General features: G+C 39.6%; 1 protein-coding gene across 5 annotated transcripts in view; it reads right to left on the reverse strand.

Moving 5' to 3' along the window:
- TANC2 (tetratricopeptide repeat, ankyrin repeat and coiled-coil containing 2) overlaps positions 1–23,288 on the reverse strand; it is a 460,847-nt gene that overhangs the window by 293,441 nt on the left and 144,118 nt on the right. For all 5 annotated transcript variants that reach the window (XM_033917627.1, XM_033917630.1, XM_033917629.1 and 2 more), the window contains 2 exons: positions 15,245–15,316; positions 12,736–12,918 (listed from right to left, as the gene is read on the reverse strand). In XM_033917627.1, coding sequence (XP_033773518.1) covers positions 12,736–12,918; positions 15,245–15,316 — 255 coding nt within the window. The remainder of the gene's footprint in view (positions 1–12,735; positions 12,919–15,244; positions 15,317–23,288) is intronic.

Below are 23,288 nucleotides of genomic sequence, written 5' to 3' on the forward strand. Positions count from 1 at the left end.
AAAGTGGTGAACTGGGTTAGAAACTGGCTGTCGGACAGACGCCAAAGGGTGGTGGTTAATGGAAGTCGCTCGGAGGAAGGAAAGGTGAGTACTGGAGTCCCTCATGGTTTGGTGCTGGGGCCGATCCTGTTCAATATGTTTGTGAGTGACATTGAAGGATTAGAAGGAAAAGTGTGCCTTTTTGCAGATGATACCAAGATTTGTAACAGAGTAGACACTGAAGAGGGAGTGGAAAATATGAAAAAGGATCTGCAAAAGTTAGAGGAATGGTCTAATGCCTGTCAACTAAAATTCTATGCAAATAAATGCAGAGTAGTGCATTTGGGGATTAATAATCGGAAGGAACCGTATATGCTGGGAGTTGAGAAGCTGATATGCACGGATGGGGAGAGGGACCTTGGGGTGATAGTGTCCGAAGATCTAAAGGTGAATAAACAGTGTGACAAGGCAGTGGCTGCTACCAGAAGGATGCTGGGCTGTATAAAGAGAGACGTAGCCAGTAGAAGGAAGAAGGTGTTGATGCCCCTGTACAGGTCATTGGTAAGGCACCACTTGGAGTATTGTGTTCAGTTTTGGAGACCGTATCTGGCGAAGGACATAAGAAGACTTGAAGCGGTCTAGAGGAGGGCGACGAAAATGATAGAGGAGGCTTGCGCCAGAAGACGTATGAGGAGAGACTGGAAGCCCTGAATATGTATACCCTAGAGGAAAGGAGGAACAGGGGAGATATGATTCAGACGTTCAAATATTTGAAGGGTATTAACGTAGAACAAAATCTTTTCCAGGGAAAGGAAAATGGTAAAACCAGAGGACATAATTTGAGGTTGAGTGGTGGTAGATTCAAAGGCAATGTTAGGAAGTTCTACATTACGGAGAGGGTGGTGGATGCCTGGAATGCGTTCCCCAGAGAGGTGGTGGAGAATAAAACTGTGACTGAGTTCAAAGAAGCGTGGGATGAACACAGAGGATCTAGAATCAGAAAATAATATTAAATATTGAACTAAGGCCAGTACTAGGGAGACTTGCATGGTCTGTGTCTGTGTATGGCCGTTTGGTGGGGGATGGGCTGGGGAGGGTGTACACAGGCTGGAGTAGATTTTAACGGAGATTTCGGCAGTTGGAACCCAAGCACAGTACCGGGAAGAGCTTTGGATTCTTGCCCAGAAATAGCTAAGAAAAAAAATTAAAAAATTTAAATTGAATCAGGTTGGGCAGACTGGATGGACCATTTGGGTCTTTATCTGCTGTCATCTACTATGTTATGTTTGTTGAATGCCTTCTGAAAATCCAGATATACAATGTCGAACGGGTCACCCTTATCTATACACCTGTTTACGCCCTCGAAGTGCAGCAAGTTCGACAAGCAAGATCTTCCTTTGCTGAAGCCATGCTGGCTGGTCCTCATCAGATCATGTTGGTCAAGGTATGCAATGATGCGGTTCTTTATCAGCGCCTTTACCATGTTTCCTGGTACCAAGGTCAGACTCACCAGTCTTTAGTTTCCTGGCTCACCCCTCGAACCTTTCTTGAAGATCGGTGTAACATTCACAACTTTCCAGTCTTCTGGAATCCTTTCGGATTTGATCGACAGATTGGCTATCAGTTGAAGCAGTTCAGCTATAGTCCCTTTCAGTTTCTTGATTACCCTCGGATGGATGCCATCCGGTCCCAGGGATTTATCATTTTTAAGCCTATCAATCTGTCTGAATACCTCTTTTAGACTGATCATCAACCCTGTCAGTTTCCCGTCTTCGTTTCCCATATATAGCCTGTCGACTTCTGGTATGTTGTATATATCTTCTTCAGTAAATACAGACGCAAAAAATGTGTTTAGTTTGTCGGTGATGGCTTTGTCCTCTTTTAGCACTTCCTTTATTCCATGGTCATCCAACGGCCTCACCGTTTCCTTCGTGGGTCGTTTCCCTTAATATATCGAAATAACAACTTGAAGTTTTTTGGACATATATTTTCCACAAAAAGACCGTGGCCCAGATCACATAATGGCCCTCAGTATCCTGAATCACTTTATGTAATGTACAAGGATGTTTTTTGTGAAAGAAAATGGCAACACCTCGCTGCCTACTATTGTATGAAGCATACACTAACTTTCCTACCCGATCTCTCTTCAGTTTGGCATGCTCAGAGACAATGAGGTGAGTCTCCTGCAAGAGCAGGACATCAACATGCAATTTCTTACAGTATTGTATCACCTTACTGCGTTTAACAGGAGAATGCAACCCATCTACATTAAAACTAGCAATTTTAACATCACCCATGCGGAAACCTGGTATAAAATACAAACCCAAAAGTCAACAACCCACGCATGGCAGCAGCGTCGGCCTCCCAGCTAGACCAACACGCTGTCCACCTGTACTGTGGAACAGGCTTAAGTAGAATCCCAGGATGCACCCTTCCCACTCCCCCCGGTCCCCCAAACCCTTCCCCCTAACCCCCCACATGCTCATCCCCAGGTGGTCCCCCATAGCTCAGTCACTCCCCAACCAACCAGAACAACCACCTGCTACATATCACACCCATACACAGTCGCTCACACTCCCCCCCCCCAAACCCCCAGGAGCAGTAATAGTATCATAAACCAGTCCATAACCAGTGTAAGTGAAAAATGGGTATAAAGCCACCATCAACAGAGCATCAAAATGCGTTATGCTCCATGGTGCTAAATCCAACGCTGTCCACCATTAAGGCCAGTGAAGCCCCAGACTCAGGTCACGCAGGCTCCTGACGAAGCAAAGTAGTCCTCCATCAGGCAAACACAAAGAATACTTAAGCCAGATCTCCCCAAAGTAGGTCTCAGCAAGCTCAAAAAGCAGAAAGGAGAATCCAAAAAAATCCTGAGACCTGGAGGGAGGGGAAAGTCACTGAGCTCACTCAAAGACCGGAGCTCCTGAAGCCGGCAGGCAAGTAGGCCATACCAGGATTCCCAAAACTCCATTACTGCGCTGTCAGACTCTCAATGAAGCACTTCAGCTCTTCTACCGTAGACAATGTGAGAGTTCGGTTCTCGTGGGTTAAACGTACCTTGGCTGGGTAGAGAAAAGCAAAGTGAATCCCTCAGGTGACCAGCTGCGAGAAATAAGGTGTGAAGGTTCTGCGCTGTTCAGCAACTTTAGTAGAGAAATCCTGAGCTTGGTTCCCTCATAAGCCAAAGTTCTAGATTTCTTGAACAGTTCCAGAAGGGGCACCTTGATCGCATAGATGTGGAATCTGGCCAACATGGGTCTTGGGCGTCCACTGCCTTCGCCCTCCCGGCGCTGCTCCATGCAGTGTACATGCACCACAACCACAGAACCCGCATGCTCAAGTAGGCCCAACTCTCTTGGCAGTCATCTCTCCACCACTTGTAGGAGCTCTGAATCTTTCACGCTTTCCAAAAGCCCTATAAGCCTAAGATTCTTCCTGCAGGCCCTGTTTTAATGGTCTTCGACCAGTTCCAGGAGCTGGCAACTCGCAATTCGAAGGAGTCAAGACAGCCATCCGCTACTACTGCGCGGTCTTCTTGGGCCGAAATACACTCTTCCACATGCTGGATTTGCACTGCATGGCCAGCCAGGGCATCTTTAAGTTCATCCATCGAGGCATGCAACTTTGCCTCATGGACATCTGCAGCACCTCGTCAGGGGAACAATCCACAGATGCCTCCGTTTGTGTCCCTGCCATCTTGTTTGTGTGAGTCATGTTGCTCTTTGGTGACTTTAGATATGTGGTTGGCATCCCACGTGACGCCAGGTTGTAATCGTCGCCATATAAGCTACCTTGATGCACCCCTGCTCCAGGAAGCTCATGAGCCTGTTTATAAAAGTTTCCACTGGCTACGGACCGAGATCAGAGGGTTTCATGGGGAAGTTAGAGCGGAGCTCTGTGCTCGGATGTCTGCTTAGGTACCAGCCATCACGTGACCTCCCCAAATCTATTTTTATTTTAGATTAAAACGTTTTCACATGTTTGTGCTGGTATACATACATATACGGCCTTTTAGAAAAATTGCTCTATCCTACAGTATACAACTCTGATATAGGTATGCTTGGTACAGATTTTGGACAGAGAATGGACAGAGTCACAATTTACGTGTGTTCTTTCTAAAATATACATGAACGCTACATCGTTGTCACTGCACACATTGCTTATGCAAGCACCTCTGCCTATCCACCCTCCACCCACAAGCATGCTATTTTGGATCTCCTGCCTCCTTCTGAATCATTGCTAAAGTGTTCTCTCTAGAGTATGATGTGCTGATATAGCAAAGAAGCTGGCTAGAATCCTTTCTTCTAAAACAAGCATGAGTGAAAAAGATTACACCTAGAGGTGTTCCCATTAAGTGATATGATGACTATCTGTATCCTGTCATGCTTGTATTGATCCCCTTCACCATCACTGCCAAAAACAGAATATAAAAGCAACACTCGGAGAATTCTTAAAAATACAGTTTGTATCCAGTATTTTTCAAAAGATCTAGACACGTGATATTCAACAAGCCCAAGGTGTTAACACAAAATTATTTCAGCATTTCAAAATTTCTAGAAGTCTTTTTAGCACTAGCAGAAGTGGGTTGCAAAAGTTTCTTTTACATTTCATCTTGACCATTACTTTTCACATTGTCTTATGATATCAAAGTACAAAAGGGATTTTAATTTTGCAAACCTCTGGTCTATGCTGTCACATCAGCATTGACAGCATGTACTGGTATGCAAATTCCGAATAACCCATATAATTACCTATTTATAGAATCTTAATTTGCATACCACACCATTAATGTAAATTGCATTAAGCAGGATTTAAGCATACCGTGCTAGAATATTACATAAAGATATGGACTTGCTTTCACTATCTTTATATAAATAATATGTGGGGCTAGAAGACATGGGACCAGGTAGAGGCATAGAGATGGAAGTCAGAGTCCCGCAGGCTACCATAAGCCAGAGAAAAAGGTAGGAAGGTAAAAGGGGGGAAACAGCTTAGGTCCGTTCAAGTTCAAGTTCAAGTTTATTTATTCTTAATGAATCGCCTATTTTAAATTACTAGGCGATGTACAATACAGTTAAACATACAGTTAAAACATAGGTGATAATATATAAACTAACTTTTGTTATACAATAAAAATAAACATACAAGAATACATACATGATAAGAAAATAATAGTTTTGGGCGAAATACGTACATGAGTAGTGAGGATAGATAGGGGAGAAATTACAATGTTTAGACAGGAAAGAAAGAGTTACAACAATGGGAAAAACAAATGGGAGGGAAGTATAAGCTTGCCGGAAATAAAAAAAGGGATATAATATTAAGAATCATAGGCATCTTTAAAGAAAAATGTTTTTAGTGTTTTTTTAAATACGGTTAGATCTTTTAATTCTCTAATGTGTTGAGGTAAGAGATTCCAAGATTGAAGGGCCATAATGGAGAACATGTCATTTCGTCTGGTACCGATAACCTTCAATGAGGGGACCGAGAGGAGGTTAGAAGAGGTGGAACGGAGTGATCGTGTAGTATTATAGGGGATTAACCATCTATTGACAAATTGTGGCTCATTAAAATTTATGGTTTTAAAAACTAAGAGTAATAATTTAAATGTAATGCGATGGCTTATCGGGAGCCAATGAGATTTGATTAGCAGGGGAGTGACATGGTCGTATTTTTTAGCGTTATAAATTAGTTTCACGGCAGTATTCTGAATTAATTGCAGCCTTCTTTTTTCTTTTTGTGTGATGTTAATGAGAAGAGAATTACAGTAGTCTAGTTTGGAGATTATTAAAGAATGGATAAGAATATTAGTGGATTCGGGTTATAGGAACTTGGAAAGCGAACGGATTAGACGTAATTTATAAAAACATGTTTTAACGGTATTACTGATATGATCATGATAAGTAAGTTTGTCATCTATCAAAATGCCTAAAATTTTTATAGTGGTAACCAGTTCTAATACAGTATTGTTAATGGAGATTGGAGAAATTAATTTTGTGTCTCTTTTCCAGGAAAAGAGCATTGTTTTTGTTTTTGTTAGATTTAAGGCCTTTCAGAATAGGAAGAGGAAAGGGGTGAAAGTTTTAGGTTTTCTTTGGGGGCAAATTTACAGAATGGAAGCAATGAGGTAATGCCGGGGAAGGAGGCAGTTAGCAGAGGCATTTCATCGGAAGCAAGTAGTAAATGCAGGGAAACATAAAAAAAGCAGACATCACCAGCTACAGTGATGGCTGCTCTGCTGTTATTGTTAACTATATACAATTAGAGAATTGGACGTGGAGGGGGGAGAGAGAGGTTTGACTATCATCATTGTCCTAAAGACTACTTGTTTTCCTGGACAATGTAACATTCAGTCTACATTGTCATTTGCAGAACATTTATTTTCATCAATTTTTGATCTTACACATGTTTATCTTATTAGAAAATCAACATTACTATCTCTGTTCCAGTTCTATGCTGCCATTAGATGTACATATTGTACAGATGTTCTTCAGAGCAAGAAACACAATACTTCAAGAACCAGCTTTGACCCAGTATGGTTATTCTCGTGTTCATTATCATAATGGGTCAAACAAAAGGTCTATCAACCCACTGTCCTGATTCTAACAGTGGCCAATTCATGTCACAAGTAGCTGGCGAGATCCCTAAAGAGTAAAAATAGATTTTATGCTGCTTGCCCTGGATCGGTAGCATGGAATGTCACTACTTTGAGTTTTTGCTGGATTGGCTACCGTGAGGACAAGCTACTGAGTTAGAAGGACCATTGGTCCCAGTAAGGCTACTCTTATGTTCTTATTGGGTCAGACCAAAGGCCCATCTAGTTCAGTATCCCATCTTCGTGGAGGCCAATCCAAGTCACAAGTACCTGGCAAAAACCCAAATAGTAGCAGCATTCCATGCTACCGATCCATGGCAAGCAGTGGCTTCCCCATGTCTGTCTCAACAGCAGACTATGGACTTTTCCTCCAGGAACTAGTCCAAACCTTTTTTAAAACCAACTACATTTACTGCTTTTATCACATCCTCTGGCAATGCATTCCAGAGCTTAACTATTCTCTGAGTGAAAAAATATTTCCTCCTAAACTAAACTAAACCTTAGGTTTGTATACCGCATCCTCTCCACAATCGTAGAGCTCGGCACTGTTTACAGGAGTTGGGATAGAAGGAACTATAATGAAGGGTTAAAGGTCAGAGTAAGAAGAATATTTAGAGGGCATAGTATGCCAGAGATGGAGTAAGTATCACATTTTTGAGAATAACCATGTTTTCAGATGTTTGCGGAAAAGTTGGAGAGAGCTCAGGTTCCAAAGAGGGGAGATAAGGTTATTCCAGAGCTCAGTGATTCTGAAGGGGAGGGAGGTCCCTAGTTTACCTGCATGGGAATGTCTTTTAATGAGGGGAAGGATAGTTTTAATTTGTGGGTGGGTCTGGTGGTAATAGGGTTTGAGGAGTTCCAAGAAAGTGGGATAAAGGGAGGAAGGATGCCGTGTAGGATTTTGAAAGCTAGACAGGCGGATTTAAAGTGGACCCTGGCGATTATCGGAAGCCAGTGAAGCTTGGACAGGAGCGGTAAGACATGGTCAAATTTGCTTTTTACGAAGATAAGCTTAGCCGCGGCATTCTGAATCCGCTGAAGTCTGTGAAGGTTTTTCTTAGTTAGGCTTAAGTAGGTAGAGTTGCAATAGTCCAATCTGGAAAGGATGATGGATTGGACAAGGACGGAAAAGTGTTTTTGACAGAAACAGGATCTTACTTTCCTCAGCATGTGGAGGCTGAAAAAGCATTTTTATACTAAGGAATTGAGGTGGTCGTTGAAGGATAATGTAGAGTCAATGATGATGCCCAGGACCTTGCTTGAGAACTCAAGCTGCAGAGTGGAGCCAGAGAGCAGTGGGATGGAGGTTGGTAGTTGGTCTAGTTTTGGGCCGAGCCAAAATAGTTTTGTTTTGGACTCGTTCAGTTTCATTTGCACAGTGTGAGCCCAGGATTGGAGGTTCATTATACAGGAGGATATGTTCTCAGGGAGGTTGGTGAGGTTCGAATCGGTCTCGAGGAGAACGAGGATGTCATCAGCGTAAGTGTAAATTGTTTCTAGGGGGGATAGATAGATCGTTCAATTCTGCTCATCTCTTACCTCTTCTTATACACTCCTTCTTCCTACCCTACCACCATGTTCACTCAACTGTCTTCCACACCTTCCCAATTCTAACTGATGTAACCTCGCTATCCTTACAGCATCTCTTGTTATATACCGTCTTGAACTGAAAAGGTATGACAGGATATAAATAAAGCTATATTATTATTATTAAATATTGGAATTCTCCAAGATAAATCTCCTTCTTCAAAAGTGCCATAAAACAGTCTACTCAAGTGATAATCTTATGGAGAAATTAGATCTTAACTTCTAATCTTTTTTCATTTAAGGGTACCAGTAAGTGAAGATAGTGAGTAGAAATTGTTCTATGCCTTGATAGCACCTTGTGCAGCTCAGACAATTCAATATTAGATACAAAGAAGTGAAAAACATTTGCTGAACAAAATGCTGACAATGCTTTTCAATGGCATATTCATTGTTATTGTGCCCTTTGTCCATCAACCTTTAAAAGTGGACTAGCACATCTACCACACCATTTTATCTATCCTAATAGAATTACTTTTTCTAGGACTCTGGCCATCACTTAATATGGTCAGAATGTGATAATTTCAGTCTAGTCATGTGAGCGTCTAGGGAGAACTTGGGTTTTATTTAGTCAAGGACCCATTTCTTCAATTGCTTGGCTGTCTATGGTATTTGTTACAGTCATCTCCAGCACCTCAATACTCTCTGTCTTGCTTTTTTCGTGGTCCAACTTTTACATCCATACAGTGCAATAGAATAAATCACTGAGAGGCCAAGATGGCTGCCTGAAGTGAGCCATGGAAGTGATTAGCTCTGTGCTTCCCTGTAGAGATATGTGGAAGAAGCATAAGAGGAAAGAACGAGATTCTCTCTCTGAAGCTCAAATTGCCAGCTCCTACTGACAAATCTGATTGTGTTGAATCCTCCTGAGGCCATGGGAGACACCAATGTTAAACTGAACGGGGATGAGCGTCAAACACTTCTTCCACCTGTATTGACATTCACTGCTCACTTCTTCCACCTGTATTGACATTCACTGCAGAAGGTGAGTTGCTGTGAACCCTGTTGCAAATAGGCACAGTTCCTGGAAAGGAGAGCTCTCAGTCAGCATTACTACAGTTGGAAGAGAGAACCCTGAGGTTGGTGAATTTTGTAGCTACTACACCTAATTTTGGACCCTATGGAACAGATTTTCCCTTGCCTCAGGAACTGAGGACTGAGACGAATCTGGAGTTTTGAACACTTTTGCACTGTTGGTTTAAAACCTGCAAATATCCTCCTTGATTGGCTGTGGGACATTCTGATCAATGTGCATGCTACAACTGCTGCTCTGACAAAAGGTGGTAATAATCTTTAACTCTTATACAGTAAACATAGATTGTATAGTTAAGAACTTACAGACACAAATTCAAAAAGCTGGGACAAATATATTTGAGTTACAAAAAGTGCAATCTGGTGAAACTTGGAAAACTCCTTGAGATACCTGAACTTGTGTTTCTTGAATTTTCCTAAGCATCCAAATTATTCCTCAACTTTTCTATTTGGAAATATTTGCAGGAAGTATTATTCGTACCTAGGAAGCTATTCTTCCAGACTTTAAACTATATTATATTTCCTTGAAGTCTAAATCTCCAGGGGAGTGAAAATCTAATCAAGAAGCTGCCCATATTTTGAATTTGAACAAATATCTCAGGGAATAGAAACATGATGGCAGATAAAGACCAAATGGCCCATCCAGTCTGCCCATCCGCAGTAATCATTATCTCTTCCTCTCTCTAAGAGATCCCACATGCCTATCCCAGGCTTTCTTAAAATCAGACACAGTCTCTGTCTCCACCACCTCTACTGGGAGACTGCTCCACACATCTACCACCCTTTATATTTCCTTAGATTACTCCTGAGCCTATCACCTCTTAACTTCATCCTATGCCCTTTCATTTCAGAGCTTCTTTTAAAATGAAAGAGACTCGACACATGCGCATTTACGTCACATAGGTATTTAAATGTCTATCATATCTCCCCTCCCCTGCCTTTCCTCCAAAGTATACAGATTGAGATCTTTAAGTCTGTTCCCCCATGCTTTATGATGAAGGCCATGCACCATTTTAGTAGATTTCCACTGGACTGACTCCATCCTTTTTTTTTTTTTTTATCTTTTTGAAGGTGAAGCCTCCAGAATTGTACACAATATTTTAAATGAGGTCTCACCAAAGTCTTATACAGGGGCATCAATACCTCCATTTTCCTACTGACCAAACCTCTCCCTATGCACCCTAGCATCCTTCTAGCTTTCGATGATTAACAGAAGAAGATGCTTTTTTGTCATCAACACAACATCAGAGGATTACAAAGCAGTTAAGACTATATCTTTTGAACAGGAATTCAAGGCTTTGATAGACCACTTGCATTTGGGATACAGGGGTGTTTCTCTGGACATTGGGTGTATATATTTATGAGTAGTAACAATGATTGTAGTATGTAAATTATTTTACAAATATAAGTATATTAAATTTTCACTAAAAAGTTTTGTGAGTTTATTGTAAATTGTTATTGATGTTTAACAGACTCTTTTTTAATGATTTCTTATACTACTACAAGCTTGGTGTCATACAATTGCTTTGTAATTAGCTTTAACAAGTCTATATGCCTCTACCCAAAGACACAGACTAGTGAAATTTGCCTTTTTTTTTTTTTTTTTTAAGATTCAGTTGTTTGATTAATAAAAGGTCTTGCAGAGACCATTGATTATACACTAAGGGGCTCATAATCGAAAGACGAAAACATCCAAAAACCGGCCTAAGTCGGCACTTGGATGATCATAAACGAAAAACTTCCAAGTGCCGATAATCAAACTGGGTTTTGGACGTATTTTTAAATGACCTAGGCCTTCATAATGCCACTGAACAACCATAGCTAAACGGGGCGTTTCAGGAGGAGTGTCGAGGGCAGGATTTAGGCGGGACGTGGGCAGGCTTAGACTTAGTCGTATGGCATGTATAACCAAAAGTTTTACAACAGAGCCTAGACGGAACTTGGACGTTGTGACTTAGACCATTTAAAACATGGTCTAAGTCACAAAAGCCCACCTAAAGTCACCAGATAAGCACTGCAAACACATAATATAGTCCCCCACACACTACCCCAGTGATCACCACCCCCCCAACCCCATAAAAATTGTAATCACATCTGTAAAATTCAGCCTGGTATAGGAAAGCCTAGGCGTCCTGCACAGAGGCAGCTTAAGTCGTCTTGGGGGTGGGTTAGGGACCCATGGAGAGGAGGCCCCATACCCATAAGCCCCTGCAATCACTGCATTGATACTGAAACGTGCACTCCCCTATACACCCCCAAAACCCTTTTGTACTGGCATATAAGTGGCTCCTGTAGCCATAAGGGCTATTAGGGTGGTAGATAAGTGGGTCTAGGAGATTCTGGAGGTGGTTTGGGGGGCTCACCATGACCTATATGGGAGCTGTAATGAGATGATGACATGGCACCCTTTTTGTGAAGTTCACAGCAGTGCCCTGTAAGGTATCCCACTATTTAGGTGCCATGTCTGGGTGTTCAGTCCATCACTTTGCAGACCCCTCCCACATCCAACAGGGCTTGTTCTAGGCGTTTTTTGACTTGGACGAAAATGTGGTATAAAGATGGACGATTTAGCGACTTGGACGATCAGATCAGCAGAACATATACTTAGATGATTTTCAAAACAAAAAAAAATTTGGACATATTTTTCAAAAAGTGTATCCTAGGCTGTTTTTAACTTTAGACGACTTGCGACTTAGATGAAAATGGACTTAGACGTTCCTTTCGATTATGCCCCTCCACGGTTTTGCAAAGTGTCAGACTTTGTCACTCTTCAGGGATAATATCTACATAGACTTTGCACCATTTTTCAAAGTGAATCTTGGCACTACTTGTTATTCTGTTATACTTGTAATCTCGATAACCACTGTTGGAAGCAGGATACTAGGCTAGATGGACCATCACTCTGCCCCAATACGACTATATTTATGTTAGAGTGAAAGTATGCACATATGTTAGCTCTGAGAATTATCTCTAAAGGAAAGCTACCTGTGGAGATCTGCAACTCCTTTTTTTGACTAGAAAAAAAAATGACCACTTTTGAAAATACAAAACAAACCAATCCTCAACACTAGCTTGAACTCGCCCAGAAAAGTAGTAAATCCAAAAGGAAAAAATATAATTAGAAAATACAAACAACAATAATGGTACAATATTGATATTGTACCATTATTAATAATACAGAAAAAATACAGGTAGATTTTCAGGAAATAAACCAGACCTTCGGTCTACTGAGCCTTGCTTAATGAAACTACAATTTTAGGGGGCTTTCACTGACACTCAAACCACCTTCATTGCTCTCCCTGCACTAATTTTCACAAACTAAAACACTAAGTACAAACTGCCAAAAATGAGTATAAATACAATTGTGTGTTTTTGTGCCATTTTTGAAAATAGAAAAATATGCACATTGCTTTAAAATTAGACAAAATTGCTTTGGGATACAGATGTGCTTGTTTTGCCAGATATAGGGTAAATAAATCTATAAAAATAATTATTCTAACTTTCATAATATTATAATTAAATAAAACCACACTATTACTCACCAGCCAATTTCTTTACCGGCTGAAGTCGTACACTGATAGACTGGTGAGTGAGTAAAGGGGAGGAAGGCAGCGAACGAGACATGCCTTCCATAATCCGAACGTGCTGCATGCCTTCTGCCACAGGCAATGGTGGGATACTGTAATCTGGTTCAAATGTACAATCACTCTCCGTAGAGGCCCCACCTAATGAAAAAGTTAGAAAATGAAGACCGGGTCGGTTCAAATTGAAATAAATCAATTGCCAGTTGTGCCAGTACAAGAGAATATAACTCATATCCTTTCGTCAATGTGTTTTTTTATATATATATACAATCTTTAGTTACCTTTCTAGGGCGTCAGACATGCCATTTTTATTCGCCTCAATTCTGGCGACATAAAGAGTGTTTATGGCTATGACTCTGGCTGTGGCCTCTTCATTCGCCCATTAACATCAATTATTATAGTTTTTTATATTTTTTTCTCTTTTTCAATTTTATAATAAAGTGCTGTTGCTTATATTCTTAAATATTGAAGTGAAAATACCTTATCTTAAAAAGACGTTTTTTCTTTAGTACATTCGGACCAGGGACCTGTCAAATCGACATGTTTCGCCTCCTCGGCTTTTTCAAGATTTTGTCCCCTGCACGAATGAATTTTCACTTCAATATTTAAGAATATAAGCAACAGCACTTTATTATAAAATTGAAAAAGAGAAAAAAATATAAAAAACTATAATAATTGATGTTAATGGGCGAATGAAGAGGCCACAGCCAGAGTCATAGCCATAAACACTCTTTATGTCGCCAGAATTGAGGCGAATAAAAATGGCATGTCTGACGCCCTAGAAAGGTAACTAAAGATTGTATATATATATAAAAAAACACATTGACGAAAGGATATGAGTTACACTATATTAGTCAATGTAAAGAACACTGGCTTATATGTATACTAGTACAAGAGAATATAACATCTTTACAAAATTGACAAAAGCAGGTGGCACCTTACAGATTCTGGGGGGTTTTAACCTAGTCCTTGGAACATACCTATCCAGTCAGGGTTTTCAGGATACTCAATGAATATGCTTGAGAAATTTGTACACACTATCTCCATTTTATCAAACTTATTTCATGCATATTCATTGTGGGTATCTTAAAACTTGTCTGGCTTGGTGTGTCCAAAGCACTGGTTTGAGAACCACTAACCACTTTCTTTTAAAAAGAATGGAATATTTTCCTGTCTCTAGATTACATTATTCCAGGGACTTATTTCAATTATTTCTTACCTCGGTGTTAAAACATCCAGAAAATAATATACCATCGTTACAAAAATTATATTACTTAAATGTGCCGAAAGACAAAGAAAAGATGGAAGAACAATCAGGAGACTTGGACCTCACTGGTATCTTGGAATCATCTCAGATTGAGATTATGGCTAGAGCTACTTTACTAGTAACTTTTGTTTTTCTATAAGAAGCTATTCTTCATCTGTTCTATAGGACTGATAATGTTGAATTTCACGGAGGCAAAATCGCAATTTTTCCTGATGTCTCTAAGTGGACACAAGTCAGGCGTAAAAAATTCCTGACTTATCGTCAATCAATATTAAATCTGGGAGCAACCTTTCAATTACGTTTCCCCTGTAATTGCTGCATTACATAGCAAACTAATAGATATATCTTCTATGAAACTGAACAGTTGCAATTCTTTTTGGAAGGTAAAGCAGCAATGAGAATGCCAGAAGCTTCCGTTGAAACCACCATTCAGGCTGTATAATAAAATTATCCAACAGTCCTCTGTATTTCTTTCAATTGTTTTTGTTTTTCCTTAAAATCCAGGCAATCGAACAGCATACCATACACCCCATTCCTCATAGCAGCTTGTATTGGGAGGCTTGTATATGCTTGCTTTATATTGCTCTCATTGCTTTTCTTGTTTCTCCTGTATTGCTCTTGTTACATTGTTGGTTGTACTTGCTTGCCTGGACCGTTTGCCATTCTCAATAAACAAATATTGTAGCTGGTCAGTGTGAGCCCTCCATAAACCACTAAATAAATCTTAAATAAACATAAATACCTGCTGCATCTACATATAGGTGACATCTGCAGGCACGCAGGTTATTGTAGTGGTGCAGAGTGAGGTACAGTTGTTTTTTTTCAGTTCCTGGAGGGCTCACCTTACAATACAAGGGGTTATAGTGAGCGTTAAACCTGGGACCTCTCATATGTGAAGTGTACTGCCCCCTAAACTGCCCCACTGCTCTACTGTGTGGACAGTCTACTAAGAATGCTGGCCCCAAGACATCCCAATGGATTGTTTTTATATGTTTTTCACTTGGAAGGGTTTTCCCCCCCCCAAAAAAATGGTAAAGAAAGATGCACTGAGCACAAACTCTCTAGAAAATAGCAATTTTCAAAACAAAAAATAGCGGTTTTATTGGTTTGAAAATCACAATGGTTGCCACTTGGTTTTTAGACATTTTTCATAAAACATCTCAAATCGAGCTTTGAAAATAGAACCTTTTATTTTTTTACCTTGAGTCAAGCAGCTCTGACGGGATTCTATACTTGACTGTCTCCTGTCTGATACCTCTTCATTCCCACCATCTGCACAAAAGAAACACAGAATACGCTTTTTATTCTTTTAGTGAGCACATCTGGTATAACTCTACAGAACATTAACTATAATTATATTAAAAAAAAAAGAATATAGAAAATTGGAAAGATATTGTAGGTACTGAAGAAGCAAGGATTAATTGGAGCATTATGATTCAAAAGTATAAAGCTAAATTAAGAGTTACCAGAAGAGAATATTACTCCAACCTTATAGGGGTGGAGAAAATAAGAAATTGCTTTCAATCATTAATTTCTTAACAAAGGTTGATGACATTGCATTGGATGAAAAATCAAATATTCCATCGTCAAATGAGTTAGCTAATTATTGTAAATCAAAGGTAGAAACCTTGGGAACAAGAATTACAACAGCCAGGCCTTTGATCGGGTAGAATGGACCTTTATGTATCAAGCAATGGAATGGTTTGGTATTAGTTCAAGATTTATTCAAATGATTCAAACCTTGTACAGTCCCCCTTCTGCCAGACTGTATATTAATAATAATTTCTCAAAATATTTTTCTCTGAAACAGGGAGTTAGACAAGGATGTCCGTTATCTCCTTTGCTTTTTGATATTGTATTGGAACCCTTGTTATTGGCTAGTCAGCAAGCGGAGGAGATCCAAGGTATTCCTTATGCAGGGCAGGAATACAAAGAATCTGTGTATGCAGATGATATTCTACTTCATTTGATGAATCCTGAAACTACTATTCCACATTTGCTGGATTTGATAAGAGAAATTTGGGAAATTTTCAGGATATAAGATAAATTGGAGTAAATCAGAGGTTCTTCCGCTTAATGTACACTGTACAAAAGATTTATTTGATTCATTCCCCTTTCTTTGGAAGGGGGCATAAAATATTTAGGTATTTGGATAAAAAATACGCTGGAAGAGACAATGAAAGTAAAAAATCTTTACTGCTAAAGGTCACAGAAATATGTGAGCAATGGAATCCGTTACATCTTTCTTGGTGGGGGAGAGTTCAAACGATAAAGATGATGATTCTGCCTGTGGTTTGTTACCAAATGGGTATGTTGCCAGTTCTTTTTCAGAGGTCCTTTTATAAAAAATTGAATAGTATGCTGACAAAATTTATTTGGCAGGGTAAAATTTCAAGAATTGCTTTAGTATCTTTACAAAGACCAATTGTGGAGGGTGGCATAAATTTTCCTAATTTTTATAGGTACCATCAATCCTATATTATGCGTCAGGGTATGTATTGGATCCTCATGGAACAATCTGGGAACATCTCCCAGATTGGTTAAGGTTGGAATGGCAACTCATGTCGCCACTGAGATTGAGTCATCTGTTAAGTATAAAGATGCCCAAGTTAAACAAGGACAATAGAATACTAATACAGTGGTACCTCGGTTTATGAGTGCACCGGTTTGCGAGTGTTTTGCAAAACGAGCAAAACATTTGCAAAATCGGTGCCTCAGAAACTGAGCTTGCCTCGATTTGCGAGCGGCGCCCCCTGTGATCTGGCACCCTTCCTCTCGCGATCTGGCATCCCCCCGGCTCGCGTCGCACCCTCTCCTCACGCCATGATCTGGCATCCCCCAACACCCACCCGAACACACTGCTTACCCCCATCTGGCACCAGCACCAACACACAGAACATGCCGGTGCCTGAAGATCTGCGTCTTCTTGTTTGCTGGGCCTTGAACATCTTGCATGCTCAAGGCCTTTGAGTTCACGCTCTCTCCGAGATTCTCGGAGATTCTCGGAGAGAGCGTGAACTCGAAGACCTTGAGCATGCGCAGATGCTCGAGGCCCAGCAAACAACACGACACAGATCTTCAGGCACCGGCATGTCCTGTGCGTTGGTGCCGGTGCCACATGGGGGTAAGCAGTGTGTTTGGGTGGGTGCTGGGGGATGCCAGATCACGGCGGGGGGGGGGGGGGGTGCAACGCGAGCGGGGAGATGCCAGATAGCAGGGGGGGGGCGGTTCTCGGGGGGGTAGAACAGCGCCGCTGGCCTTGGGGGGTGGGGGGGTGGGAACGTATCAAGCGAGTTTCCCTTAGTTCCTATGGGGAAACTCGCTTTGATATACGAGTATTTTGGTTTACGAGCATGCTTCTGGAACGAATTATGCTCGTAAACCAAGGTACCACTGTACATGGAAAACATTAAAATGTGTGAATAATTTAACACCTATTCCAATGAATAAATCAACTTATCAAACCATATGGCCGAACTCCAAGATTCAAATTGGCGGATTTAAAGTCAGCTGGAAATATTGGATGAAGGCAGATATACGTACTCTGAATGATGTTATTTTTGATGGTAAGCTGCTTGAATTTTCACAATTGCAACACAAATTTGGTCTTAATAAATTACAAAATTATAGATGGTTGCAGTTGAAGCAGACAAAACAGGGGAACAACAAAACCACAAAAAATTGCCAAAGAGAAGGAGAATGAAATTGTCCAACAAAGAATGATGTGCACTGAGATAGTGTCCACAAACTTATCTGTAGATGTACAAATCTTTTATTCTTCCAATCGTGGTACAATCAATGATTTAAAGACTCGACACATACATGTTTCAGCCAACAGGCTCTACAAATATACACATAAATAATATAAATAACTTGATGTACTAATAAATAAGGCAAATTGAGACAGCAAAAAATACATTAACATAAATGCATATGAATACATATTCAATAGAAATATTTTCATATATAACAAAGGTACAATGATAACAATGAGTAAAATACACCAACAAACAAATTTGATAAATATTTAATCCAAAGTATAATTAAACAACCCATATAAAATTCACTGAATGACAATCCATATAAAATATGCTAAATGATATACCAAACTGTAATATACATAAATAACAACTAAAATGCAAAATAAATAAAATAAATAAAATAAAAAAATATTTTTTTATCCCATTGGTCTCTGGATTCATCTGCTGCTGTTGCTAAGGAAAAAGCTAATTATTTCAAAGATATGTTAATACAAAACCACTAGCTATATGACAGGAATGTGCACAGTTTTGGTGAAGTGCCCATAGACAAAGGAAATGTGTGGTTTAGTATTTGCCTCATTTGTATGTCATTAACATTAATGGTAAGTATGTGTGATTAGCACCATTTAATGGCTGCTGTTAATACACTTCAGTATACTGTCCCTATGTTTCAGAGCTGCTAAATCCCAATAATCTAGTTTTATTAGTGAATTTTCTTTCCTTTTCTCGTAATATTTTCTCCTATTTTTATGTTTTCTCGTATGCATTTAGGCTTCCTGCTTTCAAGTCTTGATTGAAATTTCAGCTTAAGTACTGATATAACAGCAAGAATAGCTTTCATCAAGTTCAAGTATATTTCTTTTGGATTGCACCAAAATTTGAAAAATAGGAATCAGAGTAATATTGTTTTTTAATTTGGCTGATGAATTATCTGAAAATGTTGAAAGTTCTCATACTAAAGCAAGAAGGCTAATGATTGCACTTAAAAAAAAAGCAAGCACTCAACCTTCTAGCTTTCCTTTTCTTCTCATTTTTTTAAACAGAGGCATACTCTAGTTTTGCAACGTCAAAGGGATGTCCGAAATTTATATTGTTATTTTACAAAACTTTCCCTCAATGCAGAGCAAAATGAATGCAGAAAAAAATAGCTGCATTTGGAGACCAGACAGCATAACAGCCATTTTACAAAAAGTAAAGTTACTTACCGTAACAGGTGTTATCCAGGGACAGCAGACAGCTATTCTCATATATGAGTGACGATATCCACGGATACCGGATGCTGACAGCTTCACAAGCAGACTTCTTGGGCAGCTTGATAACTACTGCTGGTACCTGCATGCGTCTCGTCAGGAGAAGACTTAGCAGATTTGCTCAAGGACGAGGACCCACCGAATGAGGATGGCTTGATTAAGGTTGAAACCGGGGCAAGTGGATCCATACCTCCAAATAATTTTTCCACCTGAACTAGATGATGTTTGCGGGCACGAGGTTGAAGGGTAGCGCAGCGGTCACACGACTCCGGACGATGGTCAGGTTCCAAATACTGAATATACCACCGATGTGGGTCAGTGAGTGAAATTGCGTGCTGGCAATGGCTACATTTCTTGAAGTCTGTGACCGGCCGGGACATAAACGGGAAAATAGCCTCAGCTAGGTCATAGCCCACAGGCTGAGGCCACGAGGCAGGCCCCACTGTGACCGAAAGAAAAAAAACGAAGTCAGTCTTTTAAAAAAAAAATAAAACACGCAAGAAAAACACAGCAACCCTGAAAAGAAATAAAACATAAGCTGCGGTGAGAGAAGGCATGAAGCAGAACTGAGTCTAGCGCAGAGCGTCGAAATAGGACTTCTCGGCTCCGCCATGAACTGCCCTGAACTGGGTGGGAAGGTACTTGCGCATGCGCGGTGCAGCAGTCGCAAACTTTCTAAAGTTCTACAAGCAAGTCTGCTTGCGAAGTTGTCCGCATCCGGGCTCCGTGGATAACATCACCCATATGTGAGAATAGGCTGCCTGCTTCTCCTGGGATAATAACATGTCCAGAGGAAGGAGCATTCAGATATTATACAGGTTACAGCATTTTCATACGTAAGCAATGATTTTTTTGTTACCTACATATTTACCATATACACTCAAATATAAACCAAGATTTTTGGGCCAATAAAATGGCCCAAAAGTAGGTGTCTTGGTTTATACTACAAAAGGAAGTGGGAATGGACAATGAACACTCCACTGAAGATCACTGATGTAAAACCAACTTGTTTATTTCATAAAAGGACACAAGCAGAAGCTGTGGACCCAACACAGCACTGTGTTTCGGTGTCTAAGGAACACCTGCATAAAACATTTTATCAAACATAAAAACATAACACAAAATATTAAAACACATCATATAAAAATTCTGTTCTGTTTTTTTCAATAGTTTTTGCTGTATCGTTAACCCTGTTGGTGTCACTTTTAGCATTTTGGGTTTTCCCTTGCAGCTATGCTGACGGGATAGTTTCCTTCTTTGTTGTCCTCTGATTTTCTTCTGTGTTCTTTTGGCTTATTTTCCTTTGGTGTGGTTTTTCTTCCCTCTTCCTCCCTTTCTTTTTTTCTTTCTTTCTCTCTCTTTTTTTCTTATTTTCTCTCAGCCCCCTTTTTTTCTTTTCTACTTTTTCTCCTTTGTTTCCTCCTTACCTGTGGCTTTTCATATCTCTCTTTATATTCATCTTCCTCTTTCTTCAGTTCAGATTTTACAATGCATGAAATGTTACACTCAAGATTCTCTGTATTAACATTCTATAAAGTTACTATTTTGTTACTAAGTTATGTAGTGATACACTTGAGATTTTCTGCATTAACATCCTGTATGGTTACTAGCTTGTTACAAAACTTGTTCTTTCAATCAAATAGCTTTTGAAGTTTGTTTACGCAGCTACATGTTTTGCACTCTTTTATTGTCTTATGTAAATATTATGTTATGCTGTAGTTTTTTAGAGTTTTTCTCCGATGAAATATGGCATTTTTTATCTGCTCCCCAAGATTCACAAGTCACTAACCGCTCCACCAGGGAGACCCATTGTCTCTAACAAAGGTTCCCTTTTGGAGGCTGCATCAATTTATATCGACAAATTTCTTCAAATATTTGTAAAAAAGACTGTTTCATATCTACAGGATACCACGGAATTTTTGAAGAAAATGGAGTTGATTCAACCGGATCATCATTCAATACTAGTCACGATAGATGTATGCTCCCTATATACCATCATCCCTCAGGAGGAGGCGCTAGAAATTATTAATAAAACCTTGGATTTAAGAACGACCTCTAAAGTACCGACAGCATTTCTTTGTGAACTTGCTAAAATGGTACTTCAAAACAGTTTTTTCATGTTTGAAGACTGCTTGTTCCAGCAAAAATCGGGGATAGCAATGGGGATTACTATGGCCCCGGCTGTGGCTAACTAACTTATTTATGAATGAATTCGAGCAGAAATGGATATATCCTTCTAGATTCTTCACTAAAGTGAAATTGTGGACCCGTTACATCGATGACATTTTCCTGATTTGGAATGGAAGTTCCGATGAACTAAGTGAGTTTCTGAAATATATGGACACCTGTCACCCGAAAGTAAAATTTACTCACACGCATAGTACAGTTGAAATCTCCTTCCTGGATGTATTGATTAAAATCGTTGATGGGAAATTTAAAACACAAGTTTATACGAAACCGACTGACAGCAATTCGGTATTACACTTTTCAAGTGCGCATCCCAGCTCTCTGCGAAAAAGTCTTCCATTCTCCCAATTCCTAAGAATTAGAAGAATTTGTACTTCTGATGCTGATTTTAAAAGGCAAGCTACACACTTGAAATGCAAATTCCTACAAAGGGGTTACCCAGAAAAGATTATTAACAAAGCGTATAAAAGGGCCCTCTACAATCATAGGGAACATCTGTTAACCCCTAAAAATAGGAACAATGATCAAACATGTGAGAAAATCATGACATGTGTGTTAACATACTCTAACCAGAGCTATAAAATTGCTAAAGCTTTGAGAAAACACTGGGAGATCTTGAGCATAGCAGGAACCTTTAAAGACTATGCCCTTAGGATAGCCTATCGTCGTAATAGGAATCTAAAGGAGATACTATGTCCTTCACGACCTAAAGATACGTTTAATACCTTAGACAATTCCATGGAGGGTCATCAATCCTGTAGTAAATGTCAGATGTGTACTTTGATGGAATGCACCAAAGTATTTGTGAACCCCAAAGATAACAGGGAGTACATCCTGAACCATACATCAAATTGTAAAACTCGTGGGGTAGTTTATGCTTTGAGATGTCCCTGCAACCTATTATATATAGGTCAAACTTCTAGGCAGTTAAATGTCAGGTTGACTGAACATAAAAGCAATATTAAAAATATGAACATGGGAGCACCACTAGCAAAACACTGCATTGCAAGGAAACATGAATTTATGACATTAAAAGCTGTCATTATAGAAATTGTCAGACCCGATATTAGGGGAGGTAATTTTAGACGTAAGCTTGCCCAACATGAACAGCGTTGGATCAATAGACTAAATACATTGTATCCTAATGGTCTGAACAAACAAATAGAATGGCAACATTTTTACTAAGCACAAGCCGTTTTTTCATCTTGTGGTGCTTGACTGTTTCCTGCTTTGAAATCGATAGTAGAGTCCCTGGTATTTATCAATGAATCCCTGCACCATTGAAATCTGATACTCTGACTGACGTCAGTACACAACCAAGCTTTTTAAATCGAGGCTGTCGCCATTTTGTTGAATTGAGACCGCTTTCAAATAAACATTGAGCAGCAAGTAAGTGAACTTATCATGAATTATAAGTAAAATTGTAGTACTTTTTACTAAACAAACTTTTTTTGTACTTTTTTCAGCGACTTGTTTCCCAAATTATCTGGCCCTGATGCAGTGGGTTTGAGTTTGTGCCCACGAAACGCTGGCCACGTTGGCTGTTTTGAAATACAAGTGCTGACTCAAGATAAGTAGGCTTCTGGAATAATGAATGTTGCCTAGTTTAAAATAACTATCAATAGATATAATGGAAAGCAGGCAGTTGCATGAGAAATATATAACAATGTAATGAAAGGAGTAGAATGACAGTGTAGTGAAAGGAATAGAATGAGAGTGTAATGAAAGGGGTAGAGTGAGTCTAATAGAATATTTTAATGATAATAAGGTATAAAATTGGAAAAAGAAAAAACGAAAGTATTTAAATAAGAAATTTATAGTAGATTTAATCTTTTTGAATAAAGTAATCTAACAGGAATGAGGCCAATGATTGGAGACTAAGGAGCAAGGACAACTACGCTGAATACCCCAGTCATTGATTTCGACTACGCGTAGGCTCCACTACTGAGGCCAATTCCTGTTACTAGAATTGAACTTTCATTAACTTGTTAGGTTAAGTGGGAATTATTTGGTTTATAATATACTGTTTTTCAACCGCCAGACTTT

This window comes from Geotrypetes seraphini, chromosome 13 (genome assembly GCF_902459505.1).
Source record: "Geotrypetes seraphini chromosome 13, aGeoSer1.1, whole genome shotgun sequence".
In the NCBI taxonomy this organism is placed as follows: Eukaryota; Metazoa; Chordata; class Amphibia; order Gymnophiona; family Dermophiidae; genus Geotrypetes; species Geotrypetes seraphini.